General features: G+C 44.1%; 1 protein-coding gene across 1 annotated transcript in view; it reads left to right on the top strand.

Moving 5' to 3' along the window:
* Window positions 1-23,528, top strand: part of LAPTM4B (lysosomal protein transmembrane 4 beta) — a 76,958-nt gene that overhangs the window by 12,296 nt on the left and 41,134 nt on the right. Inside the window, exon 2 of the mRNA XM_066266001.1 lies at window positions 17,348-17,459. Within this exon, the coding sequence (XP_066122098.1) occupies window positions 17,348-17,459 (112 nt within the window). The remainder of the gene's footprint in view (window positions 1-17,347; window positions 17,460-23,528) is intronic.

Raw genomic sequence — 23,528 nt, 5'->3', positions numbered from 1 at the left:
CATACATAACTTATCAAAGTCTAGGGTTAAGAACATCTTTGCCTTTCTTTTGAATAATACAAGTCCTTTAACTCCAGTCATTTCTTGTATTTTACTGAATTTTTGAAAAGCTCCCTTAATGCCTGACTAGGTGGTAGCACAGTGGATAGAGCGCGGGACTGGGATGCAGAGGGCCTAAGTTTGAAACCCCGAGGTTGTTGTCTTGAGTGCGAGGTCATTGGCTTGAGCATGGGATCATAGACCTAACCCCGTGGTCGCTTGCTTGAAGTCCCAGGTTACTGGCTTGAGCCCAAACTTGCTGGCTTGAGCAACAGGTCACTCACGCTGCTGTAGCCTCTCAGTCAAGGCACATGTGAGAAAGCGATTGATGAACAACTAAGGAGACTAAAGAGCTGCAATGAAGAATTGATGCTTCTCATCTCTCTCTCTTCCTGTCTGTATGTCCCTATCTGTCCTTCTCTCTCTCTCTCTCTCTTTCTCTCTCTCTCTCTCTCTCTGTCAATGTCACACACACACAAAAAGCTTCCTAAGACATTGATCTGGCATTATCCACATATTTACATCTCTCTTTGTCCCTTGTTCTTTTCTTGTAGCAACTATAATTTTTGTTTTTAAAATGGATAGTTTGATACTGGAAATGTAGAAAGTTCATGGTACACCATTTTTTATTGTGCCACAGACCTGCTGATTAGGATCACTATCCTTCTGTTTGAAGTACTTTTTTTTTGTATTTTTAAAAATTTTTTTAATTTATTCATTTTTTTAGGGGGGGGGGGGAAGGAGTAGGAAGCATCAACTCCCATATGTGCCTTGACCAGGCAGGCCCGGGGTTTTGAACCGGCGACCTCAGCGTTCCAGGTCGACACTTTATCCACTGCACCACCACAGGTCTGGCCTGAAGTACATATTTTAAAATCTCCTTTAGTGCATGTATTGGTAGCAATCTCTGAACTGTTCTTTGCAAATACCTTTATTTGGCCCTTATTTTTTATATTTTATTTTTTTATTTTAGTGAGAGAGAGAAAGAGAGAGTCAGACATGCCCTGGCCCAGTGGTAGAGCGTTGGCCTGGTGTGCAGGAGTCCCGGGTTTGATTCCCGGCCAGGGCACACAGAAGTGCCCATCTGCTTTTCCACCCCTCCCCCTCTCCTTCCTCTCTGTCTCTCTCTTCCCCTCCCGCAGCCGAGGCTCCATTGGAGCAAAGTTGGCCCGGGTGCTGAGGATGGCTCTGTGGCCTCTGCCCCAGGCGCTAGAATGGCTCTGGTTGCAACAGAGCGATGCCCCAGATGGGCAGAGCATCGCCCCCTGGTGGGCATGCAGGGTGGATCCCGGTTGGGCGCATGCGGGAGTCTGTCTGACTGCCTCCCCGTTTCCAACTTCAGAAAATACAAAAAAAGAAAAAAGAGTCAGACAGACAGACAGGAAGGGAGAGAGATGAGAAGCATCAATTCTTCATTTGGAGACCCCTCACTCAAGCTGGTGAGCCCACGCTCAAGCCAGTGACCTTGGGGTTTTGTACCTGGGTCCTCAGCGTCTTAGTTCAATGCTCTATTCACAGTGCCACCACCTGGTCAGGTAACCCCTTATTCTTTTTTTAAAAAATAATTATTTATTGACTTTGGAAAGAGAGGGTGTAAGGAGAGAAACATCGATTTGTTGTTATACTTATTTATGCATTCGTTGGTTGATTTTTTTTGTGTGTGTGAGAGAGTCAGACAGAGGGACAGATAGTGACAGACAGACAGGAAGGGAGAGAGATGAGAAGCATCAATTCTTCATTGAGGCACCTTAGTTGTTCATTGATTGTTTTCTCATATGTGCCTTGACGGGAGGGGGGAAGGGGGGCTACAGCAGACCGAGTGACTCATTGCTTGAGCCAGCGACCTTGGGCTCAAGCTGATGAGCCTTGCTCAAACCAGATGAGCCTGCGCTTAAGCTGGTGACCTCGGGATCTTGAACCTGGGTCTTCTGCATCCCAGTCCAACGCTCTATCCACTGCACCACCGCTTGGTCAGGCCATTGGTTGATTCTTGTATGTGCTGTGACCAGGGATCAAACCTACAACCTTAATGTATCAGGATGATGTTCTAACCAACTGTGCTACCTGGCTGGGGCAGCCCTCTTTCTTGAAAGATGTTTTTGCTGGATATACAATCCTAAGTTGACAGTTATTGTGTCTTAACACACTGAAGCTCTCCTCCCACGGTCCTTTAGCTTTTTTGCTGCTAAGAGATCAGTTGTCATTCTTTTTTTTTTTAATTTTTAAAATTTTATTTATTCATTTTTAGAGAGAAGAGAGAGAGGGAGAGAGAGAGAGAGGAGAGAGAGAAGGGGGGAGGAGCTGGAAGCATCAACTCCCATATGTGCCTTGACCAGGCAAGCCCAGGGTTTTGAACCGGCAACCTCAGCATTTCCAGGTGGACGCTTTATCCACTGCGCCACCATAGGTCAGGCAGCAGTTGTCATTCTTTTTTTTTTTGCATTTTTCTGAAGCTGGAAACAGGGAGAGACAGTCTGACAGACTCCCGCATGTGCCCAACCGGGATCCACCCGGCACGCCCACCAGGGGGCGACGCTCTGCCCACCAGGGGGCGATGTTCTGCCCATCCTGGGCGTCGCCATGTTGCGACCAGAGCCACTCTAGCGCCTGAGGCAGAGGCCACAGAGCCATCCCCAGCGCCCGGGCCATTTTTGCTCCAATGGAGCCTTGGCTGCGGGAGGGGAAGAGAGAGACAGAGAGGAAAGCGCGGCGGAGGGGTGGAGAAGCAAATGGGCGCTTCTCCTGTGTGCCCTGGCCGGGAATCGAACCCGGGTCCTCCTCACGCTAGGCCGACGCTCTACCGCTGAGCCAACCGGCCAGGGCTGCAGTTGTCATTCTTATAGACATTTATTTATGATTCCTTAGATCTGGGGTGGATCTTGGGTTCTGCATCAGTAACAAGGGCTGGGTGATGTCTGAAGCTGCTGGTCTGCGAGCCACACTTTCGGTACAATGGTTTTAGTGGACTTTTATACATTGCTGATGCCAATCTCCTTTTCTTAGAATCTTGCCTATGTCATTAAACTTGGGTGTTGAATAGAACAAGTAACTCAAGTTTGGTGGTACAAGCCAAAGTATAATTGCAAGGAATAAACTTTATATTAATAACAGACAAGCATCGACCTGGAATGCTGAGGTCGCCGGTCCAAAACCCTGGCCTTGCCTGGTCAAGGCACAAATGGGAGTTGATGCTCCCTGCTCCCCAACCCCCGTCTCTCCTCTTCAAAATTATTACATAAAATCTAAAAAAATATATGAAAAAAAATTAATAACAAATTCCATAGGGCTTTTGTGAAATGTTTTAAAAATTAAGTTAGTAAATGACAACAGGTACCTTCTTTGATTCTTTTATTTTTACTTGAGAATATTTCTTTTCCTGTTTTTCCCCCAGTAGTAGTTTAAAAATTAAATGGGAGTTTCTCAAATATTAATCTTCTTGATATTTATTCTGAAGTGTATAAACAAGAGTAGACTGTTAAAGATATATATTTATATTAGTAACAGATAATTAATGATTTACTAGATGATTTTTTCATTAGTTTACCTTAACATTAGGTAATCACAATGATCTGCAGAGGCCATCTACTTTTGAAGCGATCTGGTACTCTTTTCTTTTAAATAAATAACAATATTTAGGTATTGATATCACTTCTTCTTTTTTTTTTTAGTTGAGAGGCAGGGAGGCAGAGACAGACTCCTGCATGCTCCCTGACCGGCATCTACCTGGCAAGCCCCTACCAGCTGGGCTGCAGCTCTGTTGCTTGGCAACCAAGCTATTTTAGCGCCTGAGGTCAAGGCCATGGAGCCATCCTCTGCACCTGGGGCCAACTCTTGAACCATTTGAGCCTTGGCTGCGAGAGGGGAAGAGAGAGAGAGGTGGGGGGGGGGATGGAGAAGCAGATGGTCGCTTCTCCTGTGTGCCCTGACTGGGAATCAAACCCAGGACTTCCATACTATGAGCCGACACTCTACTGATGAGCCAACCAGCCAAGGCCAATATCACTTTCAACAACGGTCCATTACCTAGATTCATAGTAATGACTACTTATAGCATACATTTTATCTATGGAAAGGAAAAAGCATTATTCAACCATTCAGCATTATGATTACAAAGCATTTCTGTAAGATATTCTCTTTAATTTCAGAATTTTGTTTTTGGCTATATTAAATGTATTGCTATTTACTTTATTTTATTTATTGATTTTTATGGGGGAAGGAGAAGGAAGCATCAATTTGTAGTAGTTGCTTCCTGTATGTGCCTTGACCAGGCAAGTCCAGGGTTTTGACCAGCTACCTCAGTGTTCCAGGTTGACACTTTATCCACTGTGCCACCACAGGTCAGACAAATGTTTTGCTATTTTGTTAGAGAATTTTAGCTAAAGTATAATAAATATTTATATAACAACACTGTTTTTGAATGCAAAATTTATATTCTAATGGTTATGTCTGTATTAGCTCTTGTTTCATTAAAGACATTCTGTTTTATGAATATCACTTCTGTCTTTGGTGAACAGCTTCAGAAGTATTTTATGTATTACAGTGAAACTGAGTTAAGTAATACAATCACTACAGTCTTTCAAAGCATATCTTACAATAATCCAAGTTGTTGGAATAGGATGGCCATGAATAGGGACTAACAGGCTTAATAAATAAAGTATATTTCTGCACCATTTTTGCTGCACTAAAAAATTACTATAGCCATTTTGAGCTTGATATTTTCTATTCTCGTTTCAAGATGACAGGCTTCTATCTGTTTAGAGCTAGGTACTTTTTTAATGCAGAGTTTAGGTCTCGATAGCTCATCCTAAACTGAGCTCTGGGCTAGGGTTATTTTTTCACATTCACAAATCCAGAATGTTCTTTAAGATATACTTGTTCTTCCCATTCACCACTCCCTCCCCCGGTTTCATTTTGCTTGCCAACCTCCTGTCACATTGAGAGGGGCTGTCCAGAATACTCCCCTGGAAAGAATTCTGAGCCTGCTGCCAGGTGGCTGGTTGGCAGTCAGCCAGGGCTTGTGCATGCAGTGCCGTGTGGTGACTTCTTGGGAGAAGCCAGGGTTCCTGGAAGACCATGTGTGATATTTGTAATCAAAAGACCAGTGATTGGGTCTCAGCTGAAAACAGTATGCATTTGATCAGGTTTTCTCTGAAGTCTGATAGTCCTCATCCATCGAATGCTATGATAGAGGAGGAAATACTGTCCCATTAATATAAAGTGGTATGTATAGGGTTTCTTTTTATTTATTTATTTATTTATTTATTTATTTATTTATTTATTTATTTATTTATTTTTCCAAAGCTGGAAACGGGGAGGCAGTCAGACAGACTCTCACATGCGCCCGACCGGGATCCACCCGGCATGCCCACCAGCGGGTGATGCTCTGCCCATCTTGGAGCCTCGCCCTGCCGCAATCAGAGTCACTCCAGCGCCTGAGGCAGAGGCCACAGAGCCATCCTCAAAGCCAGGGCCAACTTTGCTCCAATGGAGCCTTGGCTGCCGGAGGAGAAGAGAGAGACAGAGAGGAAGGAGAGGGGAAGGGGTGGAGAAGCAGATGGGCACTTCTCCTGTGTGCCCTGGCTGGGAATCGAACCCGGGACCCCTGCATGCCAGGCCGATGCTCTACCACTGAGCCAACCGGCCAGGGCCTGTATAGGGTTTCTTGATTTATTTAATCACCCATGAGTAAGACGTGCTAGAAGGATGGCATTGTGGGCTACAGGGTTGATTAAAAAACCTCATTGAATTTGAAGTAAAAAAAATCTCTGCAGTACATTTTTAAACTTTGCCTGTTGAAATGGGGCTCTAATAATAAAGGTACAACTTCCATTTTACTGCTTTATCTTTTTCTCTCACAGTTTGTAACCTAGAGACTGCCCTTTGATTTATAGCTTCTGCAACTTAAAATGTTGGTTGTAATTATAATCCAACCCAAAGGACTAGCAAGAGTGGCTCATTTTTATCCTTTTGTTTCCTTGGACTTTCTCTTAACACTTAATTCCTAGTCACTTAGACAGATAACCTAAAATGATTAGCACTGTAATCTTTGTCTCTCAAGATTTCCAAAAGTCTGTTACTTTCTGATGTTAAAAAAATGTCATATCAGCCCTGGCCAGTTGGCTCAGTGGTAGAGTGTCGGCCAAGGTGTGGATGTTCCAGGTTCGATTCCTGGTCAGGACACATAGGAGAAGTGACCATCTACTTTTCTATCCCCCTCTCCCACATCTCTCTCTCTCTCCCACTCCTGTAGTTATGGCTCAGTTGGTTCCAGTGCGTTGGCCCAGGTGCTGAGGATGGCTCCTTGGAGCCTCTGCCTCAGGCACTAAAAATAGCTTGGTTGCGAGCATGGCTCCAGATGGGCAAAGCATCATCCCCAGACCAGGTCACTGGGTGGATCCCAGTTGGGACACATGCAGGAGCCTATCTCTCTATCTTCCCTCCTCCCACTTGGAAAAGAAAAAATAAAAAGTCATCTCCTACCTGACCAGGCAATGGCACAGTGGATAGAGTATTGGTCTGGGAAGCTTAGGACCCAGGTTTTAAACCTTAAGGTCACCAACTTGGCCGTGGGCTCATCGGCCTGAGTGCAGGTTCACCAGCTTGAGTGTGGGGTTGCCAGCTTGAGTCATGGGGTCATAAACATGATCCCATGGTCGCTAGCTTGAGCCCAGAAGTCGCTGGGTTGAGCCCAAGACATTGGCTTGAGCAAGGGGTCACTGGCTTGGCTAGAGCCCCCTGGTCAAGGCACGTATGAGAAGCAGTCAATACACAACTAAAGTGGTGCAACTATGAGTCCTCGGCATCCCAGTCTGACGCTCTATCCACTGTGCCACCACCTAGTCAAGCCATTTTAATTTTTTTTTTTTTAAGAGACAGAGAGTCAGAGAGGGATAGACAGGGACAGACAAGACAGGAACGGAGAGATGAGAAGCATCAATCATTAGTTTTTCTTTGCATGTTGCTACATCTTAGTTGTTCATTGATTGCTTTCTCATATGTGCCTTGACTGTGGGCCTTCAGCAGACTGAGTGACCTCTTGCTGGAGCCAGCGACCTTGGACTCAAGCTGGTGAGCTTGGTGAGCTTTTTGCTCGAACTAGATGAGCGACCTCGGGGTCTTGAACCTGGGTCTTTCACATCCCAGTCCGACGCTCTATCCACTGTGCCACCACCCAGTCAGGCCATTTTCATTCTTGATGGATGTTTTTATTTGATATAAAATTGCAAGTAGGCATTTCCTCCCTAACATTTTAAAGCTATAACTCCATCTTCTTGCTTATTTTGTTTTTATTAAAGCCAGCTCTCTGAATATTTTCTTCTGTCTTACCTAGCTTATTAATTTTCTTACATCTGTGTCTAATGGGTTAAAACCATTCACTGAATTTTTTATTTTTTTTTTATTTTTCTGAAGCTGGAAACAGGGAGGCAGTCAGACAGACTCCCGCATGAGCCCGACTGGGATCCACCCGGCACGCCCACCAGGGGGCGATGCTCTGCCCATCTGGGGCGTCGCTCTGTTGCAACCAGAGCCACTTTAGTGCCTGAAGCAGAGGCCACAGAGCCATCCCCAGCGCCCGGGCCATCTTTGCTCCAATGGAGCCTTGGCTGTGGGAGGGGAAGAGAGAGACAGAGAGGAAGGAGAGGGAGAGGGGTGAAGAGGCAGATGGGCGCTTCTCCTGTGTGCCCTGGCCGGGAATCGAACCCGAGACTTCCGCACGCCAGGCCGACGCTCTACTACTGAGCCAACCGGCCAGGGCTGAATTTTTTTTTTTTTTACAGTGACAGAGAGAGAGTCAGAGAGAGGGATAGATAGGGACAGACAGACAGGAACGGAGAGAGATGAGAAGCATCAATCATTAGTTTTTTGTTGTGACACCTTAGTTGCTCATTGATTGCTTTCTCATATGTGCCTTGACCGTGGGGCTACAGCAGACCAAGTAACCCCTTGCTCGAGCCAGCGACCTTGGGCTTAAGCTGGTGAGCCTTGATCAAACCAGATGAGCCCGCGCTCAATCTGGCGTCTCGGGGTCTTGAACCTGAGTCCTCTGCATCCCAGTCCAACGCTCTATCCACTGCGCCACTGCCCAGTCAGGCCATTCACTGAATTCTTGATTTATTGACTATGTAATTTTTTTTATTTTATTTATTTTTTTTACAGAGACATAGTTAGAGAGAGGGATAGACAGGGACAGACAGACAGTAACGGAGAGATGAGAAGCATCAATCATTAGTTTTTTGTTGCGACACCTTCATTGTTCATTGATTGCTTTCTCATATGTGCCTTGACTGCGGGCCTTCAGCAGACCGAGTAACCCCATGCTTGAGCCAGCGACCTTGAGTCCAAGCTGGTGAGCTTTTGCTCAAACCAGATAAGCCCGCGCTCAAGCTGGCGACCTCGGGGTCTCAGACCTGGGTCCTCTGCATCCCAGTCCGACGCTCTATCCACTGCGCCACCGCCTGGTCAGGCTCGACTATGATGTCCATTTTTTGTGATTCTAATTCCTTGCCAAAATTTTCATTTTTTTTTCCTTCTGGAATTCTGTTAACATAGTCACTTTAAAGAGCTTGCGCATTCACTTTAATATCTAGAGCACATATGCTCTGTTTCTGTTGTCTCGTGTTTCTGTTGGTTCTTGTTCTTAGCACCTCGTATTCTGTTTTCTATGTTCTGCACATTGTATTTGAAAATTGAAGAAATATTTGAGGCGTAGGACAATCTCTTTCTCCACTAAGGATTTTGCTAGCTTATAAATAAAGGTCTAGCGTCCGGGGATCTCTTTAATTCAAGCTCAGGATTCAGAGGATGCAAAGGTGGTCTGTGTCTCTATTAAGGCTTGTGTACTTCTGGTTCACCTTACTTCCTTGGTTAGGTCCCTTCAGGACTTAATGGCAGATTCCTGGGAAATTCTGCCCTCCGCCCCACTCAGCAGGCTTTATACACCAGCTTTTGTTTTAATTATTACATTTTTTTATTTATTGATTTTAGGGAGAGAGGGAGAGAGAGGGGAAGACAGAAACTTTGAACTGCTCCAGTATGTGTCTTGACCTGGGATTGAACCAGCAACCTCTGTGCTTCAGGATAATGCCCTAAGCATCCAAGTTCTCCAGCCAGGGCATGCACTAACTTTTGACACCCTTGCCCAGCAGACTGTCAGGGTGCTGCTCAAGCTTTTAGCTCTCATCAGTCTTTTCTGGAATATACAAACACCCCAGGGTATTTCTGCCTTCTGGATGACAGCCCAGTAATTCTTCACTTCCTAGTTCCCTCTCCATGCCTTCCCACAGACATTTGTTTATATTTTGTCCCGATTTTCTAGATGTCCTCAGCAAGATTGGCTTGCATTACCTAATTCACCAGTACTGAAGTGGCAGATCCCTTAATTATTATTATTCTAATTTACTTTGACATTTCTCCTGTTATATATATATATATATATATCTATTTCCAAGTTTTGACTTGAATGCTCAAGCCATATTTGTTTGTTATCTTATTACTCAGTGTTTCTCTTTAGAGAATCAGGTTTAATAATAATATTCTGTAATATATTTTATATTAAAATATTCTTGAAGCTTTAAGTGATTTTTCCTGATTCTAAGAGTGGTTAGACACCCTGGGAAATACAAAAGGGTATAATGATAATTAAGGTACAAGTTATCTGTAAACCTACTACTTGGTTTATAGCATTGTGTGTTTCAGTGTTTTTAGTCTGTTATTTATACATGTGAACCTAGTATAAATATAAGTAATAAAATTAGAATCATAACATTTTAGACTGCAGTTTTAGCTTGCATTATACTGTGAATATTTTCTTAATATTTTTTGAACGTGATATTTTTAGAGAGAGAGAGAAAGTGTTGGGGGGAGCGGGAAGCATCGACTTATAGTAAGTACTTGCTTCACGTATGTGCCCTGACTGGACAAGCCCAGGGCTTTGAGCTGGCGACCTCATCCTTCCAGGTTCAATGCTTTATCCACTGTGTCTCCACAGGTCAGGCTGATATGATTTTTTTTTCCCCAGAGACAGAGAGAGTCAGAGAGAGGGATAGATAGGGACAGATAGACAGGAACGAAGAGAGATGAGGAGCATCAATCATCAGTTTTTTATTGTGGCACCTTAGTTGTTCATTGATTGCTTTCTCATATGTGCTTTGACCGCGGGCCTTCAGCAGACCGAGTAACCCCTTGCTCGAGCCAGCGACCTTGGGTCCAAGCTGGTGAGCTTTTGCTCAAACCAGATGAGCCTGTGCTCAAGCTGGTGACCTCGGGGTCTTGAACTTGGGTCCTCCACATCCCAGTCCGACACTCTATTCACTGCACCACCGTCTGGTCAGGCTGAATATGATTTTTTAATGCTTACTTAAGGTTCTGTTATTTGGTTGAAATATTATGTAGCCATTCTCCTTTTGTTTCAAGTTTTCATAATAGACAAGTCCTCTTATTTTTGGACGCAATGTTCTGTGCCAGTTTCTGACTATTGTGTCATTGCCACCTCAATGAGTTTCAGTGTTCTTAAGTTTCTTTTATTGACTTTTAAAAAGTGATAATTACATTTTACACTTTCAGTTGTTTAGATTGAAGCTGCAGGTCTCACTGTTCATTTGGAATCTGAAACAACAAGGGTGAAGAGCCCTTTGGATTCCTAGAAAATATGCAAGGGCCTAAATACCGCTTAAGTAATTGGACAGAAGTTGAATTTATTTACATATGGAAGTAATCAAGAACAAGGAAAAAAATGTGTGACACCCCAGGAACACTTTGTAAATAGAATAGGAACAGTTTGTACACAGCCTACCAAAACAGACGAAACTCCGTAAGTGAGCATTAACTGAACGAGAAAACGAACATGCCGTCTGTTGCTTTTACATTTAGATGAGCTGTGGGTATTACATAACCCACTCCTGGCAAATCTCACCATCATCTCGGTTCTCATTTGTGGTCATATTTCATTCTTAGTCAGAATGGATGATTGGCTGATTTTCATTTTCTTTTGGGAAGTACTTCTTATCCAGTGTTTGTGGGGCTTTGACTTGTATCTGACCTTTCCCATCTGGCTGTGTTTACTTTTTTGTGTGTGTGTTTACTTTTTACCACTTCTTTGTACAGACCTAGGTCCTCATGAATCACCCTGTCCGCGTTCACATCATCCATGGTACCAAATTCGCATCCAGCAATTGGGGTTTTAGATAATTATACAGTAATTGTGTATCAACACATACCTTCTGCAGTGTATTATGAAATACTCTGTGATTAAAAGAGCACGATGGTGAGTCATTTCTGTCTTATCGTATCTTCATTTTATGTGTCTCCTTTCTCTGGACTGTCTCACGGAGAACAAGGGCACATGGACGGGGACTTGGTGCCAGGATTATAATCTGAGGCTTTTGAGCACAGAGCGAGGGGCCATAGGGCTAGACGTACGGGAGTGGATGGTAGTCACTGGAGCAGCCGGGGCTCAGCCAAGTGTGTGAACACCCACTCTGCAGTGAGAAGAACACACCAAACCGGTAGCCAGAACAATGTTGTCAGGAATGATGCGACATGTTCAGAAACTGGGCAGGAAGGCCCACAGGACTAGGCTGTCCGAACTTGAGTAGGCAAAGGGGAAAACAGGGCAGGGCACCAAAGGTTCAATACAAAGGGGATTTGAGGGCAGACGGACAAGCTACAAGCATGATTATTTGGACATCTGCAAGTACATTTCAGCACGTCGTACCTAAAGTAAACCTTGTCAAAGTCCTTCAGTCGATCTTCCTTATTTCTGATAATGGCAGGATATATCTTGTCACCCAGACTTGAAATCGCAGAGTCTTGTTTGCTTTCCTTTATCTTTGCATCTGGTCACTTTCTAAGTCCCTAATAATTCTACCTCCATGTGGAAAGCCTTAAGCTTCAAACCATGACTCTTCCACACATAGGACCTAACATAAAGTCACTTAACTTCTCAAAGTAATGAGTAACATGACAGTCTTCCAGGGTTGGCATGAGAATTAGAGGTGAGTGGGTAAAATCTTAGTAGCTCTCAGCCAGTCTATTGGAGGCGTCTCCAGATTGGTTTCCTGTATCCACTTTAGCCCCCTGGCCTCTTCCAGCTTAAACTTCCTAATGGCATAGCTCTGATCTTGTCATATCCCACCTCAAAATCCTTTTAGGGATCTTTAACTATTGGAATAAAGCCCCAAATTCATGTACTGGTTTTGAGGACCCTCTACTATCTGGCCACAGCCTGTATTTCTAGTTTTGTCCTCGAACACTTCCCTCTGTATACTGTGTTCCAACCAAAGTGAACTGTTCCCCATTTTCAGTACAGGCCCCTGTCCCAGGGGCCTTCCTCGTATTTGAACTTGTTCTTTTCCACACCTCTGAGGTTTCAAACCCTTCTCATCTTCCCAGTCCCTGTCCACATGCTACCACGGTTGCACCTCCCGCCACCCCGGACCCTGTCGCGGCCTCAGGCTCCAGTAATGCCTTTCTCTGAACTTGTATTTTTTTTTTTAATTAAAATTTTTTATTTATCTATTTTCAAGAGAGTGAGAGAGAAACTTTGATTTGTTGTTCCACTTATTGATGCGTTCATTGGTTGTTCTTTCTTTTTCTATTTTTTAAAAAAGTAGATGGATTGCATGCACCCCAGCTGGGATCTACCTGGCAACCCCCGTCTGGGGCCAGTGCTCAAAACCAATTGAGCCACTGGCTGCAGGAGAGGAGGAGTGAAAGAAGGGGGAAAGAGAGGGGAAGAGAAGCGGATGGTTACTTCTCATGTGTGCCCTGACCAGGGATCGAACCTGGGATGTCTGCATGCTGGGCCGATGCTCTTCACTGAGCCAACCGGCCAGGGCCTTCTTATATGTGCCCTTACCAGGGATTGAATCCTCAACCTTGGTGTATCAGGACGATGCTCTAACAAACCTAGTCACCCTGCCAGGACTGAACCTCTCCATTCTTTCTCTGAATTTTTGTCCTGCTTTGTGTTATTTTTATGCTTTGTGTTATTTTTTGTTTGTTTTGTTTTTGTGGCAGAGACAGAGTCAGAGAGAGGGACAGAGAGGTACAGACAGACAGGATCAGAGAGAGATGAGAAACATCAATCTTCATTGCAGCTCCTTAGTTGTTCATTGATTGCTTTCTCATATGTGCCTTGACCGGGGAGCTACAGCAGACCAAGTTCGAGCCAGCGACCTTGGGTCCATGATGATGAGCCTTGCTCAAACCAGATGAGCCCATGCTCAAGCTGACGACCTCGGGGTCCCGAACCTGGGTCCTCCACATCTCAGACCGACGTTCTATCCACTGCGCCACCGACTGGTCAGGCGCTTTGTGTTATTTGGATCCATGACTTGTTTATTAACTTCATGTTCTGAGTCTTGGAGATTTCTTCCTAAGCACTTAGCAAATACCTGATCCATTATAGGCAATTAGTAAGTGTATTATGATAGGTAAGCCCAGCAAGGGGATAAAAACAAACTGCTGCAAGGGCAGGAAAGCGGTTGCCTAACACTGGCTCCTTCTGAGATCTGCTGTCTGGGAACCTGGCAGTTTTCTGATGCCAACCAAGAGCTTTTATGTGGTTCTTGTTAAGATGTGAAGAGATAAGGGAACTAATTTGAGTGGCTGTTGTATGCCAGTCACCCTGCTAGGCATTTTACATAATTCACTCATTTGAATGGCAATCAGATCACATTCTTTTTTAATACTCCACTGGTGTTGTTATACTTCCTATACAATCCAGACTCCACACCCAGCCCTGCAGGATCCCCAAATCTGGGTCTTATTTCCAAAACCAGATGGAAATAAGACCTCCTCACCTTTCCGGCTTCTCTCATCCGCCCTACTCCACCCTTCGTGAGAGGACAGCCCATGGATCCCAGATTTGTGTCTTTCCTTTTCAACCTTAAAACTGACCCTATTATGATAACAAGAACAAGTATATTTCCTTTGTATGGTGCTTTACTTTTTCAAAGCACGTATTAAGGTTATTTCCTCTGATTTTATTTCGGTCCATAATCTTTGGATTACCTTTCTCAAAGATAAGACAATAGAGGGAATGGAATGCCAAGAACACTTGACAGTTGAATCAAATGTCCTGTGCCAGCTGTGGTACTAGCTCAGACACCCATTGAGCCGTAGGGACGTTCTGAAAAGTTTTCTTAAACTAGAGTTTTGCTAACCACACTGTCTTTAAAATGTGCTATGAAGGTCTTTGCATCTTTGGAGAGAAAGAAGAAGTGTAGTTCTGATAAACACCGTGGGAAAGGTGATTGGTGGATTAGGAGTAGGAGGGTGTTTGCACTTTATACCCTTTTGTGCCTCAAAAAATTTTCTTAACCATATGCTTGTAGTATCTATTTAAATTAGTTATGTGTATATACTCTGGGAAATTGCTATTCTTTTTTTTCCCTCCCAAAACAGTTAGAGCATATTAGGCAATTTGGAAGGTAGAGGAAGAAAAAAACAATTATTCTAAATCCTGCAGTAATGCTGACCATTTGGGATTGCTATTTAAAAATGGATTCTGGAGTGGGCATTTTGTAAAACGAATAACCTATTTGAACTTCTTTTGTAAATAAGTATTTCCAAATATGATTTATTTAAATTATTTATTTTAATTTTTCTTTTCCCCCTGTATTTTTTTTCTGAAGCCGGAAACGGGGAGAGACAGTCAGACGGACTCCCGCATGCGCCCAACTGGGATCCACCCAGCACGCCCACCAGGGGGCGACGCTCTGCCCTTCTGGGGCGTGGCTCTGTTGCTACCAGAGCCAATCTAGTGCCTGGGGCAGAGGCCAAGGAGCCATCCCCAGCGCCCGGGCCATCTTTGCTCCAGTGGAGCCTGGGCTGCTGCGGGAGGGGAAGAGAGAGACAGAGAGGAAGGAGAGGGGGAGGGGTAGAGAAGCAGATGGGCGCTTCTCCTGTGTGCCCTGGCCGGGAATCTAACCCGGGACTTCTGCACGCCAGGCCAACGCTCTACCACTGAGCCAACTGCCAGGGCCTATTTATTTATTTTAAGTGAGAGGAGGGGAGATAGATTCCTACATGCTTTCCGACTGGGATCCACCGACAAACCCTGGGGCTGTGCTCTAATCAACCAGCTAACCTCAGCGCCCAGGGGCAATGCTAGAACCAATCAAGGCACTGGCTGTGAGAGCAAAAGAGAGAGAAGGGGGAGAGGGAGGGAAAGAGAAGCAGATGGTAGCTTCTCATATGTACCCTGACCAGGGATTGAACCCAGGACGTCTGCATGCTAAAACAACGTTCTATCCAGAGCCAACTGACTAGGGCCCAAATATGACTCTGTGTGTGTGTGTGTGTGTGTGTGTGTGTGTGTGTGTGTGTGTGAGAGAGACAGAGACAGAGACAGACAGAAGGACAGATAGGGACAGACAGGCAGAAAAGGAGGCAGATGAGAAGCATCAATTCTTCGTTGCGGTTCCTTAATTCATTGATTGCTTTCTCAAATGTGCCTTGACTGGGGGGGAGGCAGTAGGGCACTGACCCCTTGCTTAAGCCAGTGACCTTGGGCTTCAGCCAGGGGCCACGGGATCATGTTTATGGCCCTGCGCTGAAGCCAGTGACCTTGGGTTTCAAACCTGGGTCCTCTGCGTCCCAGTCTGACGCTCTATCCACTGCGCCACCACCTGGTCAGGCCCAAATACGATTTTTTTTCCAAATATGATTTTTATAGTAAGCAATTCTTTAGTCTTTAAAATAAATTTTTTTTGGTATAAAGATGATTAATCTTTTCTCTTCATTTTGACAAGTGAAACATACAGCTCTATCATAAGTTTTTAAACCCAGAAATAAGGAGAAGTAAGAACCCAGTCTCAGCCTAAGCCTCAACTAAACTCTGCAATGACTGCTCCTGAGTTAGTTACATGTGTGTAGGATGCAAAAAAAAAAAAACCGTTAGGAAGAATGAAGGAACTAGAAATGCAGAAAAATGTTAATAAAATGGTCAGAATTTTGCAGTTGGTTGGATGGAGGGGACAAAGATGATGATAAACCCAAAGATAATCAGGTTTCAAATATGACAGTAAACTTGAAGAGATTAGGCTTTGGAATTGAAATTCCTAGGTTCAAATTGCTTGTCTGCAGTTCATTTCCTGCCTGATCTTGGGCAATGCTCTTAACCCCTGAGCCTCAGTTTTCTCATCTATAAAATGGGGATAATGTAACACCTACGTCATGAGGCTATCGCAGAGCTTGAGAAGATCCACATAAAGCATTTAGCATAGTGCCTGAGTGTTTTCCATGTTTAATTTTTTTTTTTTTTTTTTGTATTTTTCCGAAGCTGGAAACGGGGAGAGACAGGCAGACTCCTGCATGCACCCAACCGGGATCCACCCGGCATGCCCACCAGGGGGTGATGCTCTGCCCACCAGGGGGCGATGCTCTGCCCCTCTGGGGTGTCGCTCTGTTGCGACCAGAGCCACTCTAGTGCCTGGGGCAGAGGCCAAGGAGCCATCCCCAGCACCCGGGCCATCTTTGCTCCAATGGAGCCTCGGCTGCAGGAGGGGAAGAGAGAGACAGAGAGGAAGGAGAGGGGGAGGGTTGGAGAAGCAGATGGGCGCTTCTCCTGTGTGCCCTGGCCGGGAATCGAACCCGGGACCTCTGCACGCCAGGCCGACGCTCTACCACTGAGCCAACTAGCGAGGGCCCATGTTTAATTATTAATGGTGATGCTGTTTTTTAAAGTAGAGATCAGGAAAAGAGACACAGAGGTGGGAAATATTAAGGAAGAGGATTTCAGCTGAGGTGAGCGTGTTTGAAGTACACAGGGAAAGGCATACAGAAATGTGAGTTTGGGCTGGAAAGGGGCCCGCATGTGCTGCTGCAGGGTTAGGGACCCTGGCTCTGCCGCTAAATTTGGCATTCATTTTCTGGCATAGTTTCCTAGAAGGTGTCTAAGCTCTGATTGTCTGCACTTGTAAAAAAATGTTTTATCACCTGCAGAAACTTGCAGTTGCTCATTAGAGTGTATGTGGCTAATGCTGAAGAGCTTTTGTGCTTTTCCAGCAACTGGCTGCTGCATATTGTTTGTGCTGGTTCTCTGCTCTAGGATGCCAGTGGAGTGGGCAGTGAGGGGAAATCCAGCTATCATCTGGGCACCCAGCTGTGGGCCCTGGGTGTATATGAACGGGCTGGCAGTGTTTCTGCCTTGGGAATATTCGCCTGCCCCCCAATGGGTGGGGCTTCATGTTGAAAGTTAAGTCTCTGTTGAAGTTAAATTCCATGTGGTCAGTATAATTTTCTTTTATAGGGACTATATGCTGCTTATGTTACTTACATTTTTTTTCTTTCTTATGGTATGAAGATCTTCAATACCGTGGTGCTGTTGATTCTGCTGAGCTCCCTGGCTGATCCAGATCGGTATCACTTTCCAAGTTCTGAACTGGGAGCTGACTTTGAGTTCATGGATGATGCTAGTAAGTACATCCGATAGCAATTGCAGATATTTTGGTATTTTCAAGGGCAAGGAATCCTGCTTCCACTTCTTCCTACTAAATTACAAATACTGATTCATGGGCCCATTTGAGCTAATATTTAACTTTCCATTATTGCAAATCAGATCAACAAGTATTTATGTGTTGCCCTCTGTGTTCTAAGTGCAAGAGCCTAAATAAGACATTTTTCCTTCTGTTATCTTGGGTTAACCTGCCCATTTAAAAATTACTGCTTTGTCATAGTCTTTTTAGCCTGGCCTTTTGGGTTTTTTTTGGGAAGAGGGGACTTAAATGGTAGGAAGGAATGTTGAAAGGATTACACGTCTTATTGTGTCTTCTGTTGTAGTCTTTGCATTTTCTTCCAGGAGGCAGGTGATCATTTTCCGTTTTAGAAACTGTTGGTGTTTATTTGGTGGATTTGGGGCCTTTTTCTGTTAAGGAGAAACATACATAGGGATGTGAATGTGGGGTAAACAGAGAAAGCCAGGCTCACAGAATATTTTTATAGTGATAGTCATGCTGTGTCCATACCAACTGAAAGGGGCCGTGCTGTTCATAGTCCCAAAGAAAAGGTCATGCAAATTTATTTCTCATTGGCCTCGGAGAACTTCAAATACATTTGGGAAAAAATGTTGCTTAGGCAAAATAAGTAAGGGAGAGTGGCTCGAAACGCAGTTTTAGAGATAGACTGTGGGAGTATTTGTTGATCTTAAACAAATAGACAGTCAGATATTTCTCCAGAAAAATAGGTTTATTCTAGAACAGGGGTAGTCAACCTTTTTATACCTACCGCCCACTTTTGTATCTCTGTTAGTAGTAAAATGTTCTAACTGCCCACTGGTTCCACAGTAATGGTGATTTATAAAGTAGGGAGTAACTTTACTTTATAAAATTTATAAAGCAGAGTTACAGCAAGTTAAAGCATATAATAATAATTACTTACCAATTACTTTATGTTGGATTTTTGCTAAGTTTGGCAGAATAAATCCTTATAAAACAACTTTCTATAGTTAAATCTATCTTTTTATTTATACTTTGGTTGCTCTGCTACTGCCCACCATGAAAGCTGGAACGCTCGCTAGTGGACAGTAGGGACCAGAAAAGAATTGCTGTTCAGGACAGGGGTCTAATGGTGAACGACCTGCAAATCTAGAGAAAGGAGATCAAAACCTGTGAAAAGGGAACGTAAGACAGAGAATGTTTAAAAAAAGAAATTTACTCAAGTGAATATCCACTCCTCTATTCCTTTTTTTTTTTCCCATTGATTTGAGAGAGAGGAATGGAGAGAGGAGAGAGAGAGAGAGAGAGAGAGAGAAGAAAACATCAATGCGCTGTTCCACTTAGTTGTTCCATTTAGTTACGTACGCATTGATTGCTTCTTGTACGTGCCCTTACTAGGGATCCAACCCGTGACCTCAGTGGACCTGGACGACGTTTGTCCAGTGAGTCACCTAGCCAGGGCTCTTCTTTACCTTTTTAACCATGTGATTTGAATGATAGTTCTAAAAGTAGTTACAAACTGTTCATTCACTCCTTTAAAATATATGAAATATGAAAGAAACTTCAAACACACTGGAATTATTATCCAATGTAAAACATTTAGTGTTTTAAAATCCTTAAATATCAGTAAGCCTTTGAAGTCAATTAAGCCTATCGTGTCAGGTGGTCATTACCCAGTCTAATCTCTGCAGTTAGAACAAGGCAGGTGGTGTTACTATTTGATTCAGATAGAACTGTAGCTGCATCATTCAACACTTCTTTTCTAACCTCAGTTACCTTAAGACAAGGAATCCCACTATGGAAACAGTGAAAAATAATTTATTTTTAAATGTCAAACATTATATTTAGGTAGTCTTTTAACTCAGGGGAAGAAGGCAGAGAGACATTAATTTAATATTAATGTAACTCATTATCCCTTCTGGAAGAATTCATTAGAGTAACAGGGGTACTGAGAATAGAGAGAATGAGCAATGTAACAGCAGAAGTCATGCCTCAGTCTGACAAGGTCCTCAACGGCAGGGTAATATAATACCCTGACTTCTTAGAATGTATTAGGAAGCAATGGTGGAGGAAGATGATGGATACAAAGTGTCACCTGGTTTTCCCTTTACTGGGCCCCCTTCCATTTATAGACAAGTGGACAAGCTCTGCAGACCGCCAGGCTTGTGTGGGGGGTGTGAACAGAGCAGACAGGCAGCTTGGGACCCTTTCTGAATGCCAGAGCAGGAGAACCTTCCTCTGGTGCCAGTAGTCATATGGACAGTCCCAGCTGATCATACCTTTTTTTTCCCTCTTAATTTGCAGATTTTTCCTAATTTTGCAAATTTGTCTTTGTAGTCAAACTTATTCTTATTTTCACTGGATAGAACACCTGGCCTGAGGAAGAAAATGTGCATAAAAACCATTAAGAATTGATGGTTATCCATAGATGGTCACCTGATTTAGGAAAAGACACCACTGTGTCTATTGGAGAAAGGATAGTCTTTTCAATAAGTGGTTCTGAGTGAAATCAGTGAGAGAAAAAACAGATACTTCAAAGAAGATATCCATATGACCAATAAGACTATGAAATTATTCTCTACATCATTCTTTTTGTTTGTTTGTTTGTTTTTTTGTTTTTTTTGTTTTGTTTTCTGAAGCTGGAAACAGGGAGAGACAGACAGACTCCCGCATGCACCCAACCGGGATCCACCCGGCACGCCCACCAGGGGGCGACGCTCTGCCCACCAGGGGGCGATGCTCTGCCCCTCCGGGGCGTCGCTCTGTTGCAACTAGAGCCACTCTGGCGCCTGGGGCAGAGGCCAAGGAGCCATCCCCAGAGCTTGGGCCATCTTTGCTCCAATGGAGCCTTGGCTGTGGGAGGGGAAGAGAGAGACAGAGAGGAAGGAGAGGGGGAGGGGTGGAGAGCAGATGGGCACTTCTCCTGTGTGCCCTGGCCGGGAATCGAACCTGGGACTTCTACACGCCAGGCCGATGCTCTACCACTGAGCCAACCGGCCAGGGCCTCTACATCATTCTTTATAAGGGAAATGCCTATTAAAAGCACAGTAGTGAATCACTGCCCCCCTCCTAAATGGCCAACATTAACAACTGACAGTCTTACCTGCTGATGTGGGTGGATATGGAGGAAATGGGATTCTCAGACTGCTGCTGGGAGTGTAAATTGTACAAGCACTTTGGGAAAACTCAAGCTACCCTGTGACCAAGCCATGTGTATCCTACAGAAATGAATGCTGTGTCCCTCATAAGTCATGTATAAAAAAATGTTCAGAGCAGCTTTATTTACAGTAGCCAGAAATTGGAAACAATCCAGATTTCCATCAGCAGTAAAGTGGACAGAAAGGGAGTGAGCAGAGATGAAGCAATACAGGCAAACTAGGTAGCCTGGCTCTCTGCTCCCTTCCCTGTCTCATCCCTGTCTGTCTGAGCTGTTCACTGGATGAACTGAACTAACGCCAGAGGGTAAGGAAGCCCTGCTGATAGAACGCACAGCGTTGGTCAGCCTCCTGGGGTAGAGAAGTGAATAGTGAAGGCAAATGAAGACATTTGGTGGAACTGTTCACCTACTTATCTGAATGTTCTACTTAACCAGACTGTTTTGCTAGGTGTACATTTCCCTACTTTGTTTACAAGAATACCATAAAAAAGTTTGCTTACTGTCCTTTTAAAATTAGGTACATTATGAAATCCCTTGATTTGTTTGAGGTCCTCAGTGTGCCAGGGGTTGAGTAGAAACGGAATTAGCTCAGGCCTCCAGGGCTCTGCCTCCTGCGGCTTTCCTCACCTGCCGCCTCCCAGGTGATGCATTTTGTTCCTTTTTTTTTTTTTTTTTAGATAAATTTTTATTTAAATGGGGTGACATCAATAAATCAGGGTACATATATTCAAAGAAAACATTTCCAGGTTATTTTGTCATTTAGTTCTGTTGCATACCCATCACCCAAAGAGAGATCGTCCTCCGTCACCCTCTATCCAGTTTTCTTTGTACCCCTCCCCCTCCCCCCTCCCTCCTTCCCTCCCCACCCCCCCCCTAACCACCACACTCCTGTCCATGTCTCTTAGTCTCACTTTTATGTCCCACCAATGTATGGAATCCTGCAGTTCTTGTTTTTTTCTGATTTGCTTATTTCACTTCGCATAACGTTATCAATATTCCACCATTCCGCTGTAAGTGATCCGATGTCATCATTTCTTCTAGCTGACCTAGTATACCATGGTGTATGTGTGCCCCATCTTCTTTATCCAGCCTTCTATTTTTTTTTTTACAGGATTAAAAGCCTTTAAGCAAACTCTTGGCCAGTATAGCAAGAATCCATAAAAGAGTAGTGTCCTTAACATGTTCACCAAGTCCAAGTTGGCCCCCTCACCATGCCAAATCCCTGAAAAATGCAACCCAATCCCAGTTCAGTCTGTTAGGAGCTGTCACAGGGAGCAGGAGTCCAGGAAAAGTCCACATCCAGGAAAAGTCTGCATGGCACTGGAATTGTTGTCACCATTCTATACTTTGCAGCTCATGTCCAAGTCCCACTGACCGCTGCTTCTAGCTGGTAATGATTCAGGTAGACTGGAGAAGCCATTTGCAGCATGCATGGATATGGAGCTTCTGTTCTCCTCTGCCTGGAGAGATGAGACCAGGGTGCTTTTCCCTGGAGCTCTGCGACTGTGGCATGGTAAAGAGAACCTTGGGATACACTAAGCAGTCTCGGTGTGGCTTCTTCAGTGTTCCTTGGTTGAAGAGTCCTCTTAGTTTAGTCCAATGTTGGTTTTTCCAGATGATAGTTCCAAAAATTAGTTTGTATTCCACTTTGGTTCTGGGAGGTAGATGTTGGTACGTCCGCCTACTCCAGCGTCATCTTGTCTCCGCTCGCATTTTGTTCTTATTTGCATTTTTATGTTTTGGAAATCAGAATATGACTTACAATTTAGCATAGATTTACCATGAGGGTCATTTTTCCTCCAATTTTTATTTTGGGAAAAGGAAACCTTTCAGAAAAGTTTCATGTACAATATATACCAACCGTGCCTTTGTTTAGTAATAGTCATTTGGAGTTTCTTGTTCTTTATAGAATTATCTCATTAAATATTGACTAGGGATAAAACAATATTTATAAAATATATCAAATAGTGGTGCTATAAGAACTTGTGTGCCCATTTGATTTAAGAAATTGATTTTTACCTTAGCTTCCAAAGAGCCCTGCATGTCCCTTCCGGATTGCATGTCCTTCCCTCTGACCTCAGAGATAGCACTCGTTTGCACTGCTTTTCTTTATATACTTCTCACATACATTTGCATCACTAACTGATCTTTAATTTTCATGTGGACACACCGTAAGCCAGTCTCTTTTTCTGAGACTTGCTTTTTCATTTTTATTGTGTTGATGAAAAAAGTATTCAGATACTTGTTAAAGATGGGAAAGAAGATTATTGAAGAGAGACCACTACAGGGGGCTTTTCTAGTAGGAAGAGAGTTGGGCTCAGCTCTCATGCCAACAAGCACAAGTGGAGATTTATAACCAAGGAGACAGGGTGGGGGGGGGGCGGTTTGTGGATGGAAAATTGTTAAGAGGAAACATCAAGGCCAGGGGAATTCTTGCTGAAGTCAGGCCAGGGTGATAAGTTCTACAGAGGGCGGGGGGTAAGAACTTTGATCAGTGTATCAGGGTGATCAGATACCAAGGCTGAGGAGTTTTTAATAAACTGACAGCGGGATTCTTGCTAAAACAGGATTCAATTTGCCAAGGGCAGGAACCAAGGTGTTTGGTCAGAGGAGGGAGTCTTCATTATATCTACATCTCACTGAGAAAACCAAATCTGCTTCAGCTGCAAGGGAATCTGGAAAATTTAGATGTTAGTTTTCTAGCCTGTGGAGAATTGCAAGGCACGTTAGAAGGTGGAATGAATGCCTGCCCAGTGCCGTTTCACCATCTCCCAGAAAATATGTTTTAGTATACACTAAGGCTAACCCTGTTCTTTTTTTTTTTTTTGTATTTTTCTGAAGCTGGAAACGGGGAGAGACAGTCAGACAGACTTCCGCATGCGCCCAACCGGGAT

Source organism: Saccopteryx bilineata, chromosome 3, assembly GCF_036850765.1.
Source record: "Saccopteryx bilineata isolate mSacBil1 chromosome 3, mSacBil1_pri_phased_curated, whole genome shotgun sequence".
NCBI classification, from domain to species: Eukaryota; Metazoa; Chordata; class Mammalia; order Chiroptera; family Emballonuridae; genus Saccopteryx; species Saccopteryx bilineata.
This window is presented reverse-complemented; position numbering and strand designations above follow the sequence as displayed.